At 39.0% G+C, this 19796-nt stretch overlaps 2 protein-coding genes across 11 annotated transcripts in view; both read left to right on the top strand.

Annotated features, from left to right (window-relative positions):
• The window catches only part of LOC121375923 (microtubule-actin cross-linking factor 1, isoforms 1/2/3/5-like), a 208270-nt gene that overhangs the window by 130353 nt on the left and 58121 nt on the right, over positions 1–19796 (top strand). For 2 of the 10 annotated variants that reach the window (XM_041503645.1, XM_041503643.1), the window contains exon 1: positions 6–5337. The exons of the other annotated variants lie outside the window; for them this stretch is intronic. In XM_041503645.1, coding sequence (XP_041359579.1) covers positions 313–5337 — 5025 coding nt within the window. In that variant the 5' untranslated portion in view covers positions 6–312. Of the gene's footprint in view, positions 1–5; positions 5338–19796 lie in introns of those variants that run through there. 10 annotated transcript variants of the gene reach the window in all.
• On the top strand, positions 15586–18174 carry LOC121375924 (neurofilament heavy polypeptide-like). Its single transcript, XM_041503646.1, has one exon. The coding sequence runs from the start codon at positions 15587–15589 to the stop codon at positions 17891–17893; it is 2307 nt and encodes a 768-aa protein (XP_041359580.1). The 5' UTR covers position 15586; the 3' UTR covers positions 17894–18174.

The raw sequence follows: 19796 nt of genomic DNA, 5'->3' as shown, positions 1-19796 counted from the left end.
AGTGTGGTAGTTGGCCAGACACCTATAGACAGTATATCCTCACATTTATCCTCTAGACATTTAACTAGTACCTCCTCCTCCACACATCAGGTGCAGGTGCAGAGAACAGAAGCTGATTCTAAACCCATCTCTCTTTCCCATTACCAGGACTCTTTGTCCACTTCGGTGTCCCACCATGCCCATCTCTCCAGTGCAGATGACGATTCACGAGGGTCCGCATTGCCAGACGGTGAACAAACTTGGGTTGGTGATAGTAATCTGGATGTTGATTGGCAGTCCGGAAAAGTAACAGTAAAATCCTCTGGAAAGCAGATGTCCGTCATTGAAGCAGTAAGCAAAGGTGTTTTAGATTCAGAAACTGTGGATAGACTTGCAATGACTGCTATACCTAAACTTAGAACAAGTAGAGAAATTAGTGTTAACTGGGAAGATGGCACAATAACTAAAAAGTCCACAGGCTTAAAATACACTGTCAAACAAGCTTTTGACAAGCAGTTCATTGACAAACCTACTGCAGAAACTTTGGCAGCTGTACTGGGTGATGATGAGCAAAGCTGGCAATCGTTAGTTGAACCTACAAATGTACAGATAACAAAAGTAACCAGAACAGCAACAGTTGACAACAAACCTAACATACAAAACTATGATTTCAAAGAGACAACATCCACATACAAAACATCTCATACAGTTGAAGTCAGTTCCACACCAACATTAACTCATTTTGTGAAAAAAGAAATGGATAACCTAACACTGGGTGAACTGATCAAGGAAAACCTGTATGAACCTGAAACTGGTAGAGTCATTGACCCACGAACTGGCCTCTGCATGTCCGTCAAAGAAGCTTTAGAAAGAAAGCTTGTGAATGGTAGTAATTCAGAGATTAAAGACCCCGCAAGTGGAAATATCATTTCTTTGAACCAAGCTGTGCAAATTAAAGTCTTTGATCCTCTAACTGGCAAGCTGACCCACTCTGGCACTGGTGAAAAGATAACTCTTCAAGAAGCTGTGTATGAAGGCTTGATACCTGGTTCATGTGACTTTGATTCCAGTGGCAGTCCCATTGGTTTGTCTCCTCCGACGAAGCTGACTACTTCATCCACAGTACAAAAGACTGAATTGGATAAGCCATCAGCTTCTGTTGTTGGAATGTCAATACAGGAAGCAGAAGAACGAGGACTTCTCCATACAGATAGTGGAACATTTACAGAACCAATTACTGGTGACATCATGTCACTGGCAGCTGCTGTGAGCTATGGGTATATATCATCAGGGGAAAAGGGAACCACATTCAGAAGTGAAACTACAGTGGTAAATGATAATTTGCATAAAAATCTTTCTTCAGGTGAAATGCATGTAAAGCATCAACACATTATAGATGAAGTAGATCACCAAAAACTTTCATTTGCAGAAGCTCTGGATATGGGATACATTGACCTGCAGTCAAAGACATACACAGATCCTAACACAGGTTCACAAATGTTGATACGAGATGCCATCACAAAGCAGGTTCTTGATACCACAGTAGCTTTGGAGCCAATGACGATCACAGGCCTGAGCCCAGTTGCTGCACAAGAGAAAGGTTTAGTTGACAGACAGGGAAATTTCAAGGACCCAAAGACTGGTAAAAGCCAACCATTTCATCAAGCCATTTCTTCAGGTTCTTTGGATGGGAAGTATTCCATCTATGATGTCAAATCTCAGACAGTGGTAACTGTTGAAGAAGGTATGGGACAAGGTATTATTGATCCTAGAACTGGTCAGTTTATTGAAGCTGGTACGAAAAAGCAATTTTCCTTAAAAGATGCTGCAAAGATGGGTCTTATAGCTGTGGTTGGTGCCCCAATAGCCGCAGTGATGGTTGTTAAACAGTCTCTGGAGGGTGTTTTAGATGATAATAAGACCCCTAAAATAGATCCTGCCCAAGGGGTTGCGTTCAAAACAGTGACAGTTAAACAGCTATCACCTAGTATCTTGGAAGTATCACAGACAGAAGAGGTTGTATCAAAATCGAAGTATGGACCAGACTCAATGACTGTAATGGAAGCTGTATCTAGTGGGTACCTCAATACTAAAACAGGGATTTTCAAAGATCCCGTTTCTGGTAAAGAAATTACTCTTTCCCAGGCAGTTGGTGATAAGCTGATAAAGGGTGATTCAGCAGTCATTTCTGACCAGAACAGTGGGCAGAGTCTCAGTCTAGAAGAGGCATTTACTGATGGTGTATTAAATAAAACGGGACATACCACTGATAAGTCTTCAGGCAAGGTTAAAACTCTCGACCAGTTGATAATGGATGGGGTGGTTCATGAAGTTGCAGATATGTCTAAAACATCCAGAGTAGTGAGTGTGAGAAGCACCGACAAAATTGATGTTAGTTCAGTGTTTGATCCAAGCACTCGGAGAGAAATTCCCATGCAACAGGCTATAGACAGGAACATTCTGAATCTTGAGCAGGCGTCCTATGTAGATCCTGTCACAGGTAATGCTATGAGTATTTCTGAAGCCATGAACAGAGGTTTGGTGTTGGGAACACACATAGGCAGTGCTGGACCTACACAGGAAGGAATTGTATCTGGATTCACTGCTAAGGTTGAATTTTCTGAAAAGAAGACCATTAAACTGCATTCTGTGGTGGATCCGTTTTCTGGAAAGAAGCTTTCATTGGCAAGTGCAATAGAACGAGGAGTTATTGACAAAGATGGCAAATTCTACTCTGACCCCCTGTCTGGAGAACAGATTCCCATTGATGTTGCTGTTGACAGAAAACTTGTTGATGCAAGTGAGATACAGTCTGAAATGACTTCTGATGAAAGGTTCCATAAATCTTTAGAGAGTAGCATCACACAAAGCAGATCTTTTAATATTGAGTTTGTCACTGATCCAGCTACTGGAAAGCAGATGCATGTGTCTGATGCTTTGAAAGAAGGTGTTCTAGATACATCTGCTGGGGTTGTCATAAATAGACAAACTGGACAACAAGTGTATATTGGTGATGCACTAAGGCAGGGTCTTCTTATAGGTAAAGAATCTGACATTCAAAGTTCAATGAATACTGCTGATCTAAGAAGCAGTGCTGATAATGTACAGAAAACCACTGAGCAGTCATTTCAGAGTAGAGGTATTCCTGCTTCTGGTACTCTAGCGGCTTCTAAGAGTTCAGTTGTAAAACATAAAACCTCAAACTTGGAAGATAGGGATGTTAGGTCAGAATTCCCTAATGATGGAACCACGAAAAGTGTATTGCCAGCAGCACATGTTGAGTCAATTGTACTGCAGAAATCATTGAATATAACAGGAATTGTAAATCCAATGACGGGAAAGGTTATTCCAGTGTCTGAAGCCATAGACAAAGGTCTGTTTGATGCAGACAAGGGACAAGTTGTGGTGACAAAAACTGGAGAATCCATCTCTCTTGAGCAGGCTATTGAGAAAGGTCTCGTTAGTGCCGATGTAGTTGAAGGTCAGGCACCACAGGACTTCACCGTCATTAAGGGTTTAATTATCACCAGTGCTACTGATCCAAGAACTGGGCATGATATATCTGTAAAAGATGCCATCAGGAAGGGTATTCTTGATGAAGAAAAAGGGTTCTACTATGACACTGCTACTCATTCTTCTATACCAATAGAGGTTGCCTTGAAACAGGGTTTGGTGGAAGGTAAAGATGCTGCTAAAGCAGAGAAGCAGAAGCAGGACTCCAAACAGGTGAATGTAACGGGAGTGTTGGATCCTCGTACTGGAAAAGAAGTGGATCTGGAAGAAGCAATTAAAAAAGGCCTGGTGGACATTCACGTTACAATGTATACTGATTCTATGACTGGGAAAACAATGAAAATAGAGGATGCCATGAAAGAGATGTTGGTATCTGGATCTGTTCAGACTGTTTCAACCACACAAACAACCATAACAACCAAACGACCACCAATGACGTACGACATAACTGGAGTACTTGACACACAATCAGGGAAAAAGCTGTCTACTAAAGAAGCTGTGAAACGAGGTTTGCTAGACCCTTCAGGAACATTTGTCAATACAAAATCTGGAGAAGTAATGAACCTGGCAACAGCAATCCGGCAAGGTTTGGTTTTCACAGAAAAGCTTTCGGAAGGATTTGAACCCGATAGTATTGTTCAGAACAGGGACCATGGAATTAGATTTAGAGATGCTTTGGAAAATCGGTCCATTGATACAACAAAAGGGACATTTTATGATAAACAGGACGGTACAACATGTTCTGTTGATGAGGCCATTAGGACAAACAAATTGCTAGCAGACAATGGAGCCCCCTTTGATTACAAAGGTGTCCAGAGAAAAGGAATAACGTTTAGCTTCCAGAATGCTTTGCGTCTGGGTCTCATTGATCCTCTGACTGGTCTGTTCTGGGATCAGCCATCAGACAAGCACATATCTGTTGAAGAGGCTGTTCAGAGAAGTTCTCTCTCCCCAGTTGCTGGAAGGTTTGGAACCCAGACAGGAGAATCTGTTGTCATTTTGAAAGGAGGTGCCATTCCACATCAGGGGAATGTAGAAACCATTATTGATCATCAAACTGGCAAGACGTGTTCCATTGAGGAAGCTGAGAAGAAAGGTTTAGTGAATGTAGTTGAGCTGGATGAAAGTATTCCTCTAGATGATGCCTTTGATAATGGTCTGGTTGATAAAGGAACTGGTTTCTTTCACGATCCTCGTACTGCAGAGTTCATGAGTGTAGACCAAGCTGTGCTAATTGGAAGCGTAACAGTGAAAGATTACAAACCAAACCGGGATGATTTTGACCAGGTTGATAGACCAGATGGTGGCAGGCAGAAAAAGGAAACCCTTACTATATCAGAAGCCATTAAATGCAATATGATTGACACCGATACAGGTATTTTCACCGACAAAGATTCTGGAAAATCTATGACCGTAACTGAGGCTATTTCTTCAGGCCATGTTACACCAGCAGTTATGAAGGAGCCTAGACCATATATTCCAAGTGACAACAAACACCAAATTGTCATGATTACTGAAGGATCCCCTTTCAAACCTAAGCAGGATATTGTATTCAAAAATGGTGAAGTTATCTCCAAAACTGCAACTGAGGTAACTGTAACAAGTGGCAACGCAACCTACATAACCAAGCCTGGTTTCTATATCGATTCGTCTGGCAATGTTGTGAACACAACAACAGGAAACAAAATGTCCATGCAGGAAGCTGTAATGTCTGGCATTGTTGAGACTGAAATGGCTGAGGGGAAGGAGTCTATCGAGCTTGCAGGCGGGGAGGTTCCACCTGTGATTGAAGTGTCTCGACCCACACCAACATCACCATCAACACCTTCAACTCCTAGTCCGGGAGTGAGTATAAACTTCTCTCTCCTTCACCTCCCCGTGCTCAGCTTTCTTCATTCCTTCCTTTTGTTGCTTATTTTTTGTAAAATTTCAGCATGCTTCACTTTAAGATCATTGTGATATATTTGACTTCTAAATCACTATTGTATAAAGGTAAGTTATATTGCTGTTGTATGTATTGACATGCTGATGTTTTGTTTTGTATATATGGTAAGTTTCGGTATCAAAAATCAGTGTAATAAGCTGCCATTAACCATTACGGCTGTAGCTTATTACATCATTGTTGTCTTCAGTATTTACTTTTATTTTCCTGTCTTTCTTTTGGTTTTCCAGTTCTTTTTTGGAAGTAATATTCAGGCTATGCAGATAATGAATGCGCTTTTGTACATGCTACATGTTACATGACCTGTTAAGATACATATGGGTACAATATTTAAATGATCCTATGGGCAGATTTATGACAGAATACTTTTAAGACTGACACAGGCATTGAAATAAGTGTAGTGTCCGATAATCTGTGTACAGACTAATGCTATAAAATTCATTTGGAGACACTGATTCAGATATGAGTAATCAATGTACTTTATCTTTTTTAATCATGTCAGAAACATTGACATGACCAGATGTTAGCAACTGTATTCATGAATGAAACTATAGATGCAGTATCAAAAGGGAACAAAATGAAAATGAAATGAAATTGTGAATGAAAATCTGTGCACTTAAGAATTCTATGAATGGTAGTTCATTCTCAACTTTCTTAACATGTTGTAACCTCCAGGTAACCCAAATAACAGTTTTCCACTTAATATGATGCCTGTAAAGCCAGTTTTGTTAAGTGGTTTTCACTTTCAGTTGAACCAGTTTCAACAGGTTCATTTTAATGGCTTATGTCCCATCCTTTTGTTAACTGTAAATGTAAATGTTTGCTGCCTGGCAATCTCTTCCCTCAACTTTTAACAACCCTGCAAACTGCTTAAACATTAATGTTCAAGTATTGCAACCTAGTGTTGTAACAATCTAATTATTAAAATAAATGATAAGTTGCTAACTATTTTTACCTTTATTCTAAAGTTAGCTAACTCTAATATTTTAGTGTATTTTATATAAATTTTTATCTAGAGGTAATACATGTGCCAAATTGTCCATTTACTTAATTCAGTTATTTGTTTTTGGATAAAAAATGTGTCAGATAAGACCTTAAAGAGGTCAGATTAGGAGAGATGGAGAAAAGTGGATCGTATTAGTTTAAAACAAATTAATATTTCAGTGTGTATGTGTATAAGATGTATGCATGATCTGTTACTAAAAACAAATATTGTTCTTTTTAGTTAAAACTAACTTAAAGCTGTGGTCTTTTGTTAAGATATATTTACTAATGCAAAATACGATTGTTACTACACTTAATAAACTCATGAATATCATTAAAATTCTACACACATATTGCTGCACCTGCCTCCATTGTTGAACAGTATTAATGCCTAGCAGTTGTGAGTTTAATATGTGGGTGTCATCTCCAAAACAAATTACAAACATTGCTGTACGGTATACAAAGAACATTCAGTTGTGAGTTTAATATGTGAGTGTCATCTCCAAAACAAATTACAAACATTGCTGTACGCTATACAAAGAACATTCAGTTGAGGCTGAGGGTGCTTCATTTTATCTTGACAATAGATATTAACATATTTGCTTTGAATTATTTATACTAGACGCTTAAATAAAATAAAATATTCTGGAGACCACAGCTTTATTATTCAGATGAATATTTTGAAATAATCTAATATTTTTAATGTTTCTGTTTAACAATAGTTGCCATGAATGACCATTTACACTTTCATTTTACGTCTCAGATATTAAAACCTTGTATTAGAAGATTGATTAAATGTGTCACTTATAGGGTATGGCTGACAAAGCATTACCTGTATTTAAGAACTGAAACAATAATGGTAGTATCTTCTCAATATTTATAATTTTATGGTAAGATACATGTAGCTTTATTATGGTACACATGTTGACGCTAGGTGTTAGTTTGGTTTACTTCTTCTCTAGTCTGGAGGTGAGATTTATTTCAGTCAGTAGAATGTTGCCCTCAGGTACTTGGGTTGTAGGATCAAACCACCTTGGTAGACCGATGGGTTTTTCCCCCAATCCAAACAAATGTCCCATGACTGGTATATCAAAGGACATGGTAGGTAGGTGCAGTCCTCTTTGGGAAAGTGGGTATAAAAGATCTCTTGCTGCCAATAGAAAAATGCAGCAGGTTTCATCTCAAGACTAAGTCAGAATATCAAGTCAATATACCTAATAGTTGATTTGTTCTAGATGTGTCAAACAAAACGAGCTTTATTTTGATCTTTTCTAGTGTAATTATTGATCGGTACTGAGAGGATTTAATTTAATCATTGTAAAGAATTGCATTTTAGTATTCTTAGAGATGCCATTATATGATGACGTATATAGTAAGCCAGAAAATATGTGCATGTCATTTGGTTATATGCATATATAGTGTAAGTAAAATTTGCAGGAAAACCAAGCCAGAAGTGATCACAAAGAACTGAGTAAATCTGTGCAGCAGAAGACTGACTTGAGTCAGGATGTTGGTGGCAGTTCTAGCGACTCTGGTATCCGTTCTAGCGACTCTGGTATCCATGTTAATGGTGTGACGGACAGGGACGTCAAGTCCATTCCAGTGTTAGATTCCAGTGAATGCAGATTCTCACAAGACCAGATTGAGGTCCTGTATGGATACACCGAAAACCTATTGTGCTCTTTTTGGGACTCTGATGCTGAAAGACTTGTCCATCCCAAAAAGGGAACACTGCATGGTGTCCAAGAATCTTTAGAGTCTTCGATTCTTCCAAAGTGTCTCAAAGTTAAACAGTTTGCCGGTGACGAGTGCATTGATTTGGCAGAAGCTGTGATGTCTGGCCAGGTAGACAGAAAAAGTGGTAAAGTTGTAGATATGAACACAGGTTTTGTTACATCATTCGATGAAGCCCTGGAACAAGGTATCTTGTTGATTGAGACAGACAATTTGAATGATCCACAGATCATAAATTCCATACAAAAAGAAGTTGGAAATGGCGTGTACAATCTGATTGCATCTGGAGAAGTGAGGGTTTCAATTCGGATTGTGGACAGAAAAACAGGCAGGAGATTTTCTTTTGCAGAAGGTATTGCGTGTTCATTGCTGGATCCAGATGATGCCTCTGTGAAAGACACTGTATCAGGGAAACGACTGTCATGGGATGATGCCAAAAGAGTTGGTATTATTTTGAATTCGAAACCCCTGACTCTAAAGCAAGCCATTGTTTCATATTTATCAAACTCTAGTTCAGGTACTTTTTTCCAACCTGGTGGTTATGGGAATGTTTTAACTTTGCAAGAAATGATAGATGAAGGATTTGTTGATCCCAGGAATGAGGAAATATTGAACACTACCAGTGATACATGGATGACTGTTGGTGATGCCATTGCCTCTAATGTTCTTGATCCAATTCAAGGGAAGGTGTTTCACCATGCAGTTGACAAATGTCTTCCTCTTCATGATGCTGTAGATGCTGGAATTATTGCCACAAAAATGTCTCATGTACATAGAAAGAATGTCACAGGGCTACTGAATGGAGTGGAGGAAGCTAGGGAAACTAAGGTACAGCACAACCCAGTCAACCTGATCAAAGCTATTGAAAGTGGGCTTGTTGATCCTGTGACCAGTGAGGTTTCCAATCATGGTAGGTGGGTGTCCTTCAGTCAGGCCTACCGGAGAAATATCATTGAGGTTGATGACTGTTTTATTGTTGACCAGTCCACAGCACTGGTGTACAGTTTTTCTGAAGCAGCTGATACAGGTCTTGTTGATGTTGCCAGGGGGACCATACTTGATACACTTCTTGCTCAGAAATTTTCAATGTTTGATGCTAAGCAGAGGGGCTTGTTGAGGAGCTCAAACCAGCCTCTTCTTTCATTGTCTGTAGCACTGCAGTGTGGAGTGTTCGATCCCGAAGAAAAATGCATCCGTGATCCTGTTACAAAACATGCATTATCCATCACTAAAGGAATTGCTCAAGGCATAATTGACCCATCATCAAAATTAACAGTTCCATCCTCTGGCCGACAGGTGACATTACAAGAGGTGATTTCTAGTGGATCATTAAACATTGATTCATTGGATATAGTATTTCCTGATGGCAAAAAGTGTTCATTGGTTGAGACTTTAGGATTACCTCGAAGGAGGTCATCAGTCCTTCCACGGTTCAACAGAAAGTCAAGCTTGACACTAGATGAAGCAATAAGCAGAGGAATTTATGATCCTTTAACTAACTCTGTGAGGTGCAAGGAAAAAGGTTTTGTTCCACTACAGGAAGCTTTAGAAAAGGATCTCATTCACACTGATTCATTGGTCAGAGATCCTTTTAGTGGAGATATTCTAAACTTGGGAGAAGCCTTGGAAAAGCGTATTATTGACCCAGAGTCTGGCAAAATGTTGGATGCCAGTGGACAGGCAATTGCTTTGAACTTTGCCATGGATAAAGGTTTGATTTTGAAATCCAAAGCTCCACTAAATTTATCTCTCTCAGAAACTCTGGATGAGGGTCTGTTCAGTGCAGAAAATAACAAATTTGTAAACCCTGATACCAGTGAAGAGGTAGACTTTAAAACAGCTCTTTCTCTGGGAATGATTGACCCTGCACTGGTGAAGGTAAGAGACACATGTACTGGAATCCTACTAAACTTTGAAGCTGCTGTAAGCAATGGGCTGATTAACCTTGAGCAAGGAACATGTTTAGACACTGAGGCTAATGAAGACTTCAGTATCATTGATGCTCTGGATAAGGGTATCATTGTTGACACAACCAATCAACCATCAGTGTCTCTTCAGGAAGCTATTGATGTGGGCATTTTGGATGTTGAAACCTGTACATTCAGAGATCTGGCAAGTGGATTTTCTGTTCACTTGGCAGATGCTATGGAATCGGGACTCTTGGATAGATTGTCAGTTTCAGTTAGAGACATAAGAACAAATACCTTATTGACTTTAGATGGTGCAGTCAGTCTGGACATCGTTGACCCAGTTACAGGCAGTTACACATGTCATAACACTGATGAAGTATTTAGTTTTAAAGAGGCACTGGATAAAGGAATGATATTCAGTGAATGTTTTGAACTTGAGAATACCCTGACAGAAGCAATCAAGCAGGGAATATACAGTGAAAACACTGGCAAGTTTACAGACCCGTCAACAGGGAGGGTTCGAGATTTGAAGGAGGTTGTTTCTGAAGGGATTTTTGATATAGAAAGACTGAAAGTCCTTGATAAAGGAAACCAAAAGATTCTGTCCTACAAGGAAGCCGTACACAATAAAATCATTGATGCTAGACATGCTCTTGTAGTTGATTCAGAAACTAGTGAGATGTTTAGTCTCAGAGAAGCTTTGGACAAGGGATTACTTCAAGAAAACCTTGACATTTTGTCCCTTTCCCTCAAGCAAGCAGTTGATACTGGTTTGTTCAATATTAATGATGGAATGATTATTGATCCCCTTTCCAAGCAACATCTGTCACTGGAAACTGCCATAGAGATTGGTGTTGTCAATGTTTCCTCAGTTCTAATTAGATCTCCTGATAAAGATACTTTTGAACCACTCTCTGAAGCTGTGAGTGCTGGTACTGTTTGCATCAAAGATACACAAATTATTTTTGAGCCAAGTGGATTAACAGCTGATGTAACAACCGCTTTTGATAACAACATCCTCCTTGATAAACCAGCATGTGGCCTTCCTCTAGCTGATGCATTCCAGATTGGTCTTTATAATAATGACATTCAACGCTTCTGGAATCCTGTTACTGGAGATTACTCAACACTGCATGAAGCAATCTGTGACAAACTTATAGATGCTGATGTCCCTCAAGTAGTTGTCCCAGAGGTTGGAGTGTTTTCGCTGAGAGAAGCGATGGACAATGGTCTGATAGATCCTCACACAGGAAAGTATATAGCTTCAGAGTTGCCTCTTTCACTTGGAGATGCTATTGACACTGGGAGATTGATTTTGTCAGCCAAGCTAAACATTAGTGTTACATCTGTAAATGGAAGCGGCACTTCGATATGCAGCAGCATGTCTTCAGTACATCAGTCTGATGTATCTGTCGGTGATGGAAATAAGAAAGAAATTAATCGAAACATCAGCGAAGAGCCAAAACTTGTTGATAGAAACATTAAAACATCTAACTCCAGAGACACTGTTTGCAAGGTTTCTTCGGAGTCATTAATGTGTGATGATGTTGCAAATATAGTTGTTCCAGCAATTCAGACAAAGTCTGAAAAGTTCCAGTCAGAATTCATTCCAAAAATAAATTTTGAAAAGGATGGAACTGACACAAGCTGTAGAGATAAAACAGAAATAGTGCAAGACGTTAATAAACATGATGTAGTGAAACATGTTATTCCAATAGAGATTGGCAAACCAAAGATGCCAGATCACACTTCAGATGATTCAGTCCATCATAACTGTTTAACTGAAGAAATACTTTTGGAGAAAAAAGATGACAAGATGTGGACAAGTAAAATATCAGCTGAAAATTCAAATGAACCTTGTTGTCTGCAGTTTAAGGAATTGTTTGATTCATACAAAATAACCGACAACTCTGTGAATGAAGATAAAGTTTACAAGCGAAGCATTAGCACTCCTTGCACTGCATCAGATGACCTCAGTTCTGACTTAACAAATGCTGCATGGAGCCCAACTACTAAGGAACTGTCAGCTTCCCTGGATTCTTTAATTCAGAATGCTGTCAAGAGCCAACAGTGGTCCCAGAAACCATTGTCCTTGTTTGAATTTATACAAAATCCTATTTCCACTGATGGAAAGAGAACTTTTCAAAATCCACAAACAGGCAGTACATACACCTTGATGGAAGCAATTAACAATAATTTGTTGGACCTGTCTGGAAATGTTATCTCTCCCATAACCAAACAACCAATTACTCTGGATGAAGCTATTTCTTCTGGTGTTATAGATCCAGCTAGTGGTATGTATCATGATACTGCTTCTCAGAAATGGTTGACACTTCAACAAGCTAAGGATGTTGGGTACATTTACAAAGAAAAGGAAACTGGTAAAAGTCCAATTGAGATATATATTGAAGAAATTCTTTCTGATTCATCTTCATCAGGGAAACAAAAACTTGAAGAAGCATTTTCAAGTGGCATGTTGCACCGTTTCAATTCCCAAGTTATTGACCTTGACAACCAGCCCATCACACTACGACGAGCTGCCAGCCTAGGAATGATTGATGTTAAAAGTGGTGAATTCAAGAACCAGCAGACTGGAGAATACATGTCCGTTGCTGATGCTATGGAGAAAGGCTTTATTCTTAATCCAAAAGGACTGACCTTGTACAGCTCTGTTGATCAGGGACTATATTCAGAAAAGACTGGCAAGTTTCATGATCCCGTTTCCAAGAAGGAAAAGTGTTTGAAGGACATGATAGCAGATGAAGTTATTAGTAACATTTGTAATGAGATTCGCGATATGACACAGGACAGTATAGTGTCACTGGGAGAGGCTATCAAGCGAGGAATCATAGATCCAGTTGGTGGTGTTTATGTGAACAGAGGTGAAGCAAAAAGGTATAACTTCATTGATGCCATTGCTGCTGGACTGATTGTGAGCAACAGTACACGAGAAGGTCTGTCAGACACATCTGCTATGAAAAAACAGAACACTCTTTATCCTGATACAGGTTCATCAGATCCACAAGCAGTTCCTTTCAGGCCAGTTCTTCCTCCCAAGCCACAGTTACCTACCAAGAAACCACCACCTATGAAATCTGTTAGTTCTAGTGATGAGGTGTATACTGCAGATGTTAAAACTAAGTCCTCACCTATTGAAAATGGATCACTTACTCCACAAAATAGTCATGAAAAGATGGTGTATAATGTACATGACATTAGTAACAAACCAGCTCAAAGAAAGGAATTGGCTTCAGGTAGCAGGCAAGATAAAATAAAGCAATCTACTTTATTAGAACCTTGCCCCACAACAGAAAAGCCTGTAGCAGACTTACAAAATATATCGGAAAATGTGCCTCTTAAGGGTAGCATTGATACAACTCCAACTCCAGTCACTAAGACAAATGTACCAACAGGGAATTTAAAAGATGTGTTGACAGAAGTCGATAAAGGAATTAAATCTACTAATGACAGTTCCATTCAGTTAGAGAAAAATAAAAACACTGCACCATTAGTGCCATCACAGCCTGCTGTTGTTTCCAGTGATATTTTGTCCACACAACTGGCTGTTCATGCTAACATGGGTGGTTCTCCAAATGATGATGTGTCATCTGCCTTGGATACTAAAAGCAAATCTGATAAGTCTGTGCCATCAAAACAAATTGATGTTTCAGACACCAACCGTAAATTATCGGCTGCCTTTGAGAAGAAACCTCAGCCACTAGATGATGCTGAAACAACAGAACCAAATGTGTGTGTTGCTGAAAAACAAAAAGACTACTTTGTTAAATCAGACACAAGCAGTAAGGCAAAACGATCTCAACCACTGACACCTGGCAAAACATGGTCCGATTCCTTGTCAAGTGACCTCAAACAAAATGATCAATCATCTGATAACACACAGCCTAGTGTGACATATCCAGTGGACACCAAGGAAGTAACCAGCCTGAATCACACAAGCATAGACGCTAACACAAAGCCTAAAGCTACTACTGGCAGACCAACATTGCCTCCAAAACCTAGCTCTTTGAAATCATTAGCCTCAGGAATTCCATCACAGATGGATACAATACAGGATAATCATGGTCATGACTTTGATTCTGGTCAATTAGATGAACTAAAAGCTCATGACGAACAGAAAAATCTAAATTCTATGACTAAATTTATGAAGGACAAAGCAGGTTATACTGATATAAAGAACTTTGATGGTAGCTTTGATCACAACAAAATGAAGAAACCTGATGTGATTCTTGATTACAGCAAAGCCATGGAAACTAAGACAGCTGGTGACACTATTGATTCCATTGGGGCCATGGAAATTAGAAATGATGATTCCAACAAAGCCATGAAAACTAACAGTGTTGGTGGTAAGATTGATTCCAGTAAAGCCATGGAAACTAAGACACCTGATGGTAGCATTGATTCCAGTAAAGTCTTGGAAACTAAGACACCTGATGGTAGCATTGGTTCCAGTAAAGCCGTGGAAACTAAGACACCTGATGGTAGCATTGCTTCCAGTAAAGCCATGGAAACTAAGACACCTGATGGTAGCATTGATTCCAGTAAAGTCTTGGAAACTAAGACACCTGATGTTAGCATTGATTCCAGTAAATCCATGGAAACTAAGACACCTGATGGTAGCATTGATTCCAGTAAAGCCATGGAAACTAAGACACCAGGTAGCATTGATTCCAGTAAAGCCATGGAAACTAAGACACCTGATGGTAGCATTGATTCCAGTAAAGCCACCATGGAAACTAAGACACCTGGTGGTAGCATTGATTCCAGTAAAGCTGCCATGGAAACTAAGACACCAGGTAGCATTGTTTCCAATAAAGCCATGGAAACTAAGACACCTGGTGGTAGCATTGATTCCAGTAAAGCCACCATGGAAACTAAGACACCTGGTGGTAGCATTGATTCCAGTAAAGCCATGGAAACTAAGACACCTGGTGGTAGCATTGATTCCAGTAAAGCCACCATGGAAACTAAGACACCTGATCGTAGCATTGATTCCAGTAAAGCCATGGAAACTAAGACACCTGATGGTAGCATTGATTCCAGTAAAGTCTTGGAAACTAAGACACCTGATGTTAGCATTGATTCCAGTAAAGTCTTGGAAACTAAGACACCTGGTGGTAGCATTGATTCCAGTAAAGCTGCCATGGAAACTAAGACACCAGGTAGCATTGTTTCCAATAAAGCCATGGAAACTAAGACACCTGGTGGTAGCATTAATTCCAGTAAAACCACCATGGAAACTAAGACACCTGGTGGTAGCATTGATTCCAGTAAAGCCATGGAAACTAAGACACCTGGTGGTAGCATTGATTCCAGTAAAGCCACCATGGAAACTAAGACACCTGATCGTAGCATTGATTCCAGTAAAGCCATGGAAACTAAGACACCTGATGGTAGCATTGATTCCAGTAAAGTCTTGGAAACTAAGACACCTGATGTTAGCATTGATTCCATTAAAGTCTTGGAAACTAAGACACCTGGTGGTAGCATTGATTCCAGTAAAGCCATGAAAACTAAGACACCTGATGGTAGCATTGATTCCAGTAAAGCCATGGAAACTAATAAGACACCTGATGGTAGCATTGATTCCAGTAAAGCCATGGAAACTAAGACACCTGGTAGCATTGATTCCAGTAAAGCCATGAAAACTAAGACACCTGATGGTAGCATTGATTCCAGTAAAGCCATGGAAACTAAGACACCTGATGTTAGCATTGATTTCAGTAAAGCCATCGAAACTAAGACACCTGATGGTAGCATTGATTCCAGTAAAGCCATGGAAACTAAGACACCTGGTGGTAGCATTGATTCCAGTAAAGCCACCATGGAAACTAAGACACCTGATGGTAGCATTGATTCCAGTAAAGCCATGGAAACTAAGACACCAGGTAGCATTGATTCCAGTAAAGCCACCATGGAAACTAAGACACCAAGTAGCATTGATTCCAGTAAAGCCATGGAAACTAAGACACCTGGTGGTAGCATTGATTCCAGTAAAGCCATGGAAACTAAGACACCTGGTGGCATTGATTCCAGTAAAGCCGCCATGGAAACTAAGACACCTGATAGCATTGATTCCAGTAAAACCATGGAAACTAAGACACCTGGTAGCATTGATTCCAGTAAAGCCATGGAAACTAAGACACCTAATGGTAGCATTGATTCCAGTAAAGCCGCCATGGAAACTAAGACACCTGGTAGCATTGATTCCAGTAAAGCCATGGAAACTAAGACACCTGGTGGCATTGATTTCAGTAAAACTGCCATGGAAACTAAGAAACCTGATGGTAGCATTGATTCCAGTAAAGCTGCCATGGAAACTAAGACACCTGGTGGTAGCATTGATTCCAGTAAAGCCATGGAAACTAAGACACCAGGTAGCATTGATTCCATTAAAGCCACCATGGAAACTAAGACACCTGGTGGTAGCATTGATTTCAGTAAAGCTATGGAAATTCAGAAAGTTGGTGGTAGCACTGATACTGGAAAAGCTGTGAAAATTAAAAAAACTGGTGACAGTATCGATTCCAGCAAAGCAGTGGAAAAGAAGGAAGCTGATGGTAGCACTGAAGCAACTAACAGAACTGATGGCTTTGTTTCCTTTGAAGACCAGGAAACTAAGAAAACTGATGGTAACAATAAACAATTAAAATCCAGCGAAACAATGAAACCTGAAGATGGCATCAATCCAAATGAAGTTAGGGGAATGAAGAAAACTGGTGTCAACTTTGATTCAAACAAACCTAAGCAAATTGTAGAACTAGCAAAAACAGTCAAGGAAATTGAAAAGCTTGATGGTAGATTGGACCCCAGGGATGCAAAATCTTCTCCATTTGATTCTGTTACAGAATTTGACAACAAGCTTGTATTTACAGGCAATAAACAGGATAAAAACATTTCAGAAAAGATTGAAATTTGTTCTTCAATTCAAAACAACAATATTTCCAAAAATGTTTCTGATTCAACTAGAGAAAATGAAATTTTGATCCAGGATTCTTTGATTGTTCAAGATACAAGAGTTGGTAATGATTCCGATGGAAAACACCAGCAAGCAAAGACTCGCCATCAGAAAACTCCCATCCAGAGAGACTTGATATTTAATAACCGTGTGTCTGGTGGGTTGGATGTTTCTACCGACACACAGCCTAACAAGTTTAGCAATAAAGAAAACATGCCAGATAACAGAGTGAAAGAAATTGATGTCCTTGATCTCGTTGGTGTATCAGGTGATGTCATCAGTAGTAGAACTAGGTTGGAAGATGATGCCCAAAAGTCTCAGTCAGACGAAATTGTTGTTAGTTCTCCTCCAAGACGGAAAGGGATAAATAATCGAACTGTTAGATTCAAAGGATTGGAACCATATGATATATCGGAAGAATCTTTCAAAGACAAAGTTCCTGAGTTTCGCAAACAAAATGTGTCCGAGTCTAGTAAAGATAAAATCCGTGATTTTCGTGCAGACTATGTGGTTGAGTCTGGCAAAGATAAAGTTCCTGAGTTTCGCAAGGAAAGAATCCCTGAGTGTTGTAAAGACTCTGAGGTTCGCAAAGAGTTGTTTCTTTTCTCTCGGCCTGGTGATCTAAATGTGACCCGAGCCATGCTGGACAGTTTCAAGGTCAGTCCCAGGGAAGACAGTGACATCACGACTCCCGAGATGGAAGCAACTCGACTCACAGACATTCTCCTCAAGATGAACGTCAAGGCCGGAATGACCGCTCGGGAAAGGCGAAAGGTACTTGGCATGATGTTTGCTACAGTTGGTTTGATGATTTTCCAGTGCTCAGTTGCCTTGTGGATCATGAAAGACTTGTGAAACTGTTTCTCCCCAACTGTTGATAACCATGACAAACCTTTAACGTGGATGATGCATGGTGTGGTTTTCTATGTGATGACATCCTCATCTAGATGGAATTGATATGCATTTTACGTTAATATTTTGGAATGGACAGTCAGGATTAACATTTTACAGGATTAACTTTAACAGCATGAAGTTTTATAGACAAAAAATTCTTTGTTATTACTTAGAATATCTTACATTTGAAAAAGAGATTGTGCATGGATGAAGGTTTTTTTCAATTGAATATTCTAAAATAAAATGTTGGGAGTTTGTTTTTCTGAAATATATTTATCATGATAATGCATGTCGAGTGTCTTTCTAAGTGATTAGTTAATGCATTGTGCATGGAGTGGTCTTCTTGAAAGTTGATTTATCCAACTAGTGCTAACATTTGATAGAGACATTAGGTGGTTTTTTAATTTATGTCCGTGAACAAAAATAGGTTGGTCATTAAAAGCAAATGTTGGTTTAAAAGCAAAAATGGGATGGGATGTTAAATTGTTAATAGATCTGTTCCTATCAGTGGTCCCAATTGGTTATTTCAGCCAGTATATTAAATGGCTGTGGTATGTGCTGTTCTTTTGAAAACCATATATTAGATGTTGTAAATGATTAATTTCTTTAGGTAGCCTATGGGCAGTAGCAGGTTTCTTCTCTTAGGAAGACCAATGTCAAATTGCTAGGTATGATTATTTGAAATATTTTGTTTTTGCTTTTTAAAACATTTACTCTGTTGAATGAAAATATTATACCCCTGGGTCTGTTCTAAGTTTGAGGTGGCATTAGAGTGTTTCTTTTTGCTCATATATATACTGTGAATTTGTTTTCATGGTTAACTAATAGTTTGAATTTGCCAAAACTTATTATGACAGTCAGAAAATTTGGTAATATGGTAAGCTATGAAAATATAAATTCACAGTACACATTTCTGGGTGTTATGATGTATGTGCAAATAAAAATTTCAAGTTTTATCTCTCTGTGTGTTCTGTATGTGTATATAAAATGGTTATGACTTATGCACCTTGTTAAACTTATTTGTTATTAATTTTGTTTTGTATGAAAATAGCAGTTTGTTTAAAGACAATGCCACACAATATGATATAATTGGACCAAGCAACTGGATGCATATTTAATAATAAAACAAACAAAAATCAACAGCATCTGTGTCTACCACTGATCCTTATTTTGACTTCTAGCCCAACGATTTGAGGATCAGGGCCCGTACTAATAAGACATTTAGAGTCCAGACTCAATCTCAAATGACATCTCAAGCCTAACATTTGTATGTAATGGCATTGTCATGACATTAGTGTCTCAGACTCTATTAGAGTCTCGAGTCTAGACTCTAAACGTTTTATAAGCTCCAGGCCTGATGGTTAACATTACTGCACATCAGATCAGTCAGATCAAATTCAGAACAAATTCTACATTTTTACCTTGTACAAGTATTTCATAAAGAGTCTGTCAAGTGACAAGACAAACATGATTTCATCGGTTGCATTGCAATCGGCTATTTTTGTACGAGGTACTCATATTGTGTGAGGTACTCATATTGTGTGACATTACCGTAACCAATTCATACGATAATCTATTGATTTGTGTGTTGGATACATGTATATATATGTGTGTACCCAGGTTTGTGGTAATTTTTGCAAATTTTGATCTTAAAACTAATTTGATTTAGATGAATATAACACATAGTTCCATAATTTTGAACTAAAACATGAAGGAATATCCCCCATTTCTTTGTGCTAATTGATATGTATTACAGTGGCCCAGTTTTTGTGAAAATAGTGTTACTTGCATTGATGAATGTTTTTGCATCCTAATTCATCTTCCAATGTAAACGATGGTGGACTTGCTAGAAAGTAAGTTTTAA

The sequence above is a fragment of the Gigantopelta aegis genome, chromosome 6, assembly GCF_016097555.1.
Source record: "Gigantopelta aegis isolate Gae_Host chromosome 6, Gae_host_genome, whole genome shotgun sequence".
NCBI classification, from domain to species: Eukaryota; Metazoa; Mollusca; class Gastropoda; order Neomphalida; family Peltospiridae; genus Gigantopelta; species Gigantopelta aegis.
This window is presented reverse-complemented; position numbering and strand designations above follow the sequence as displayed.

Excerpts from the sequence above, each read along its gene's own strand:
- LOC121375924 (XM_041503646.1), top strand. The coding sequence starts at position 15,587 with ATGAAAACTAAGACACCTGATGGTAGCATTGATTCCAGTAAAGCCATG.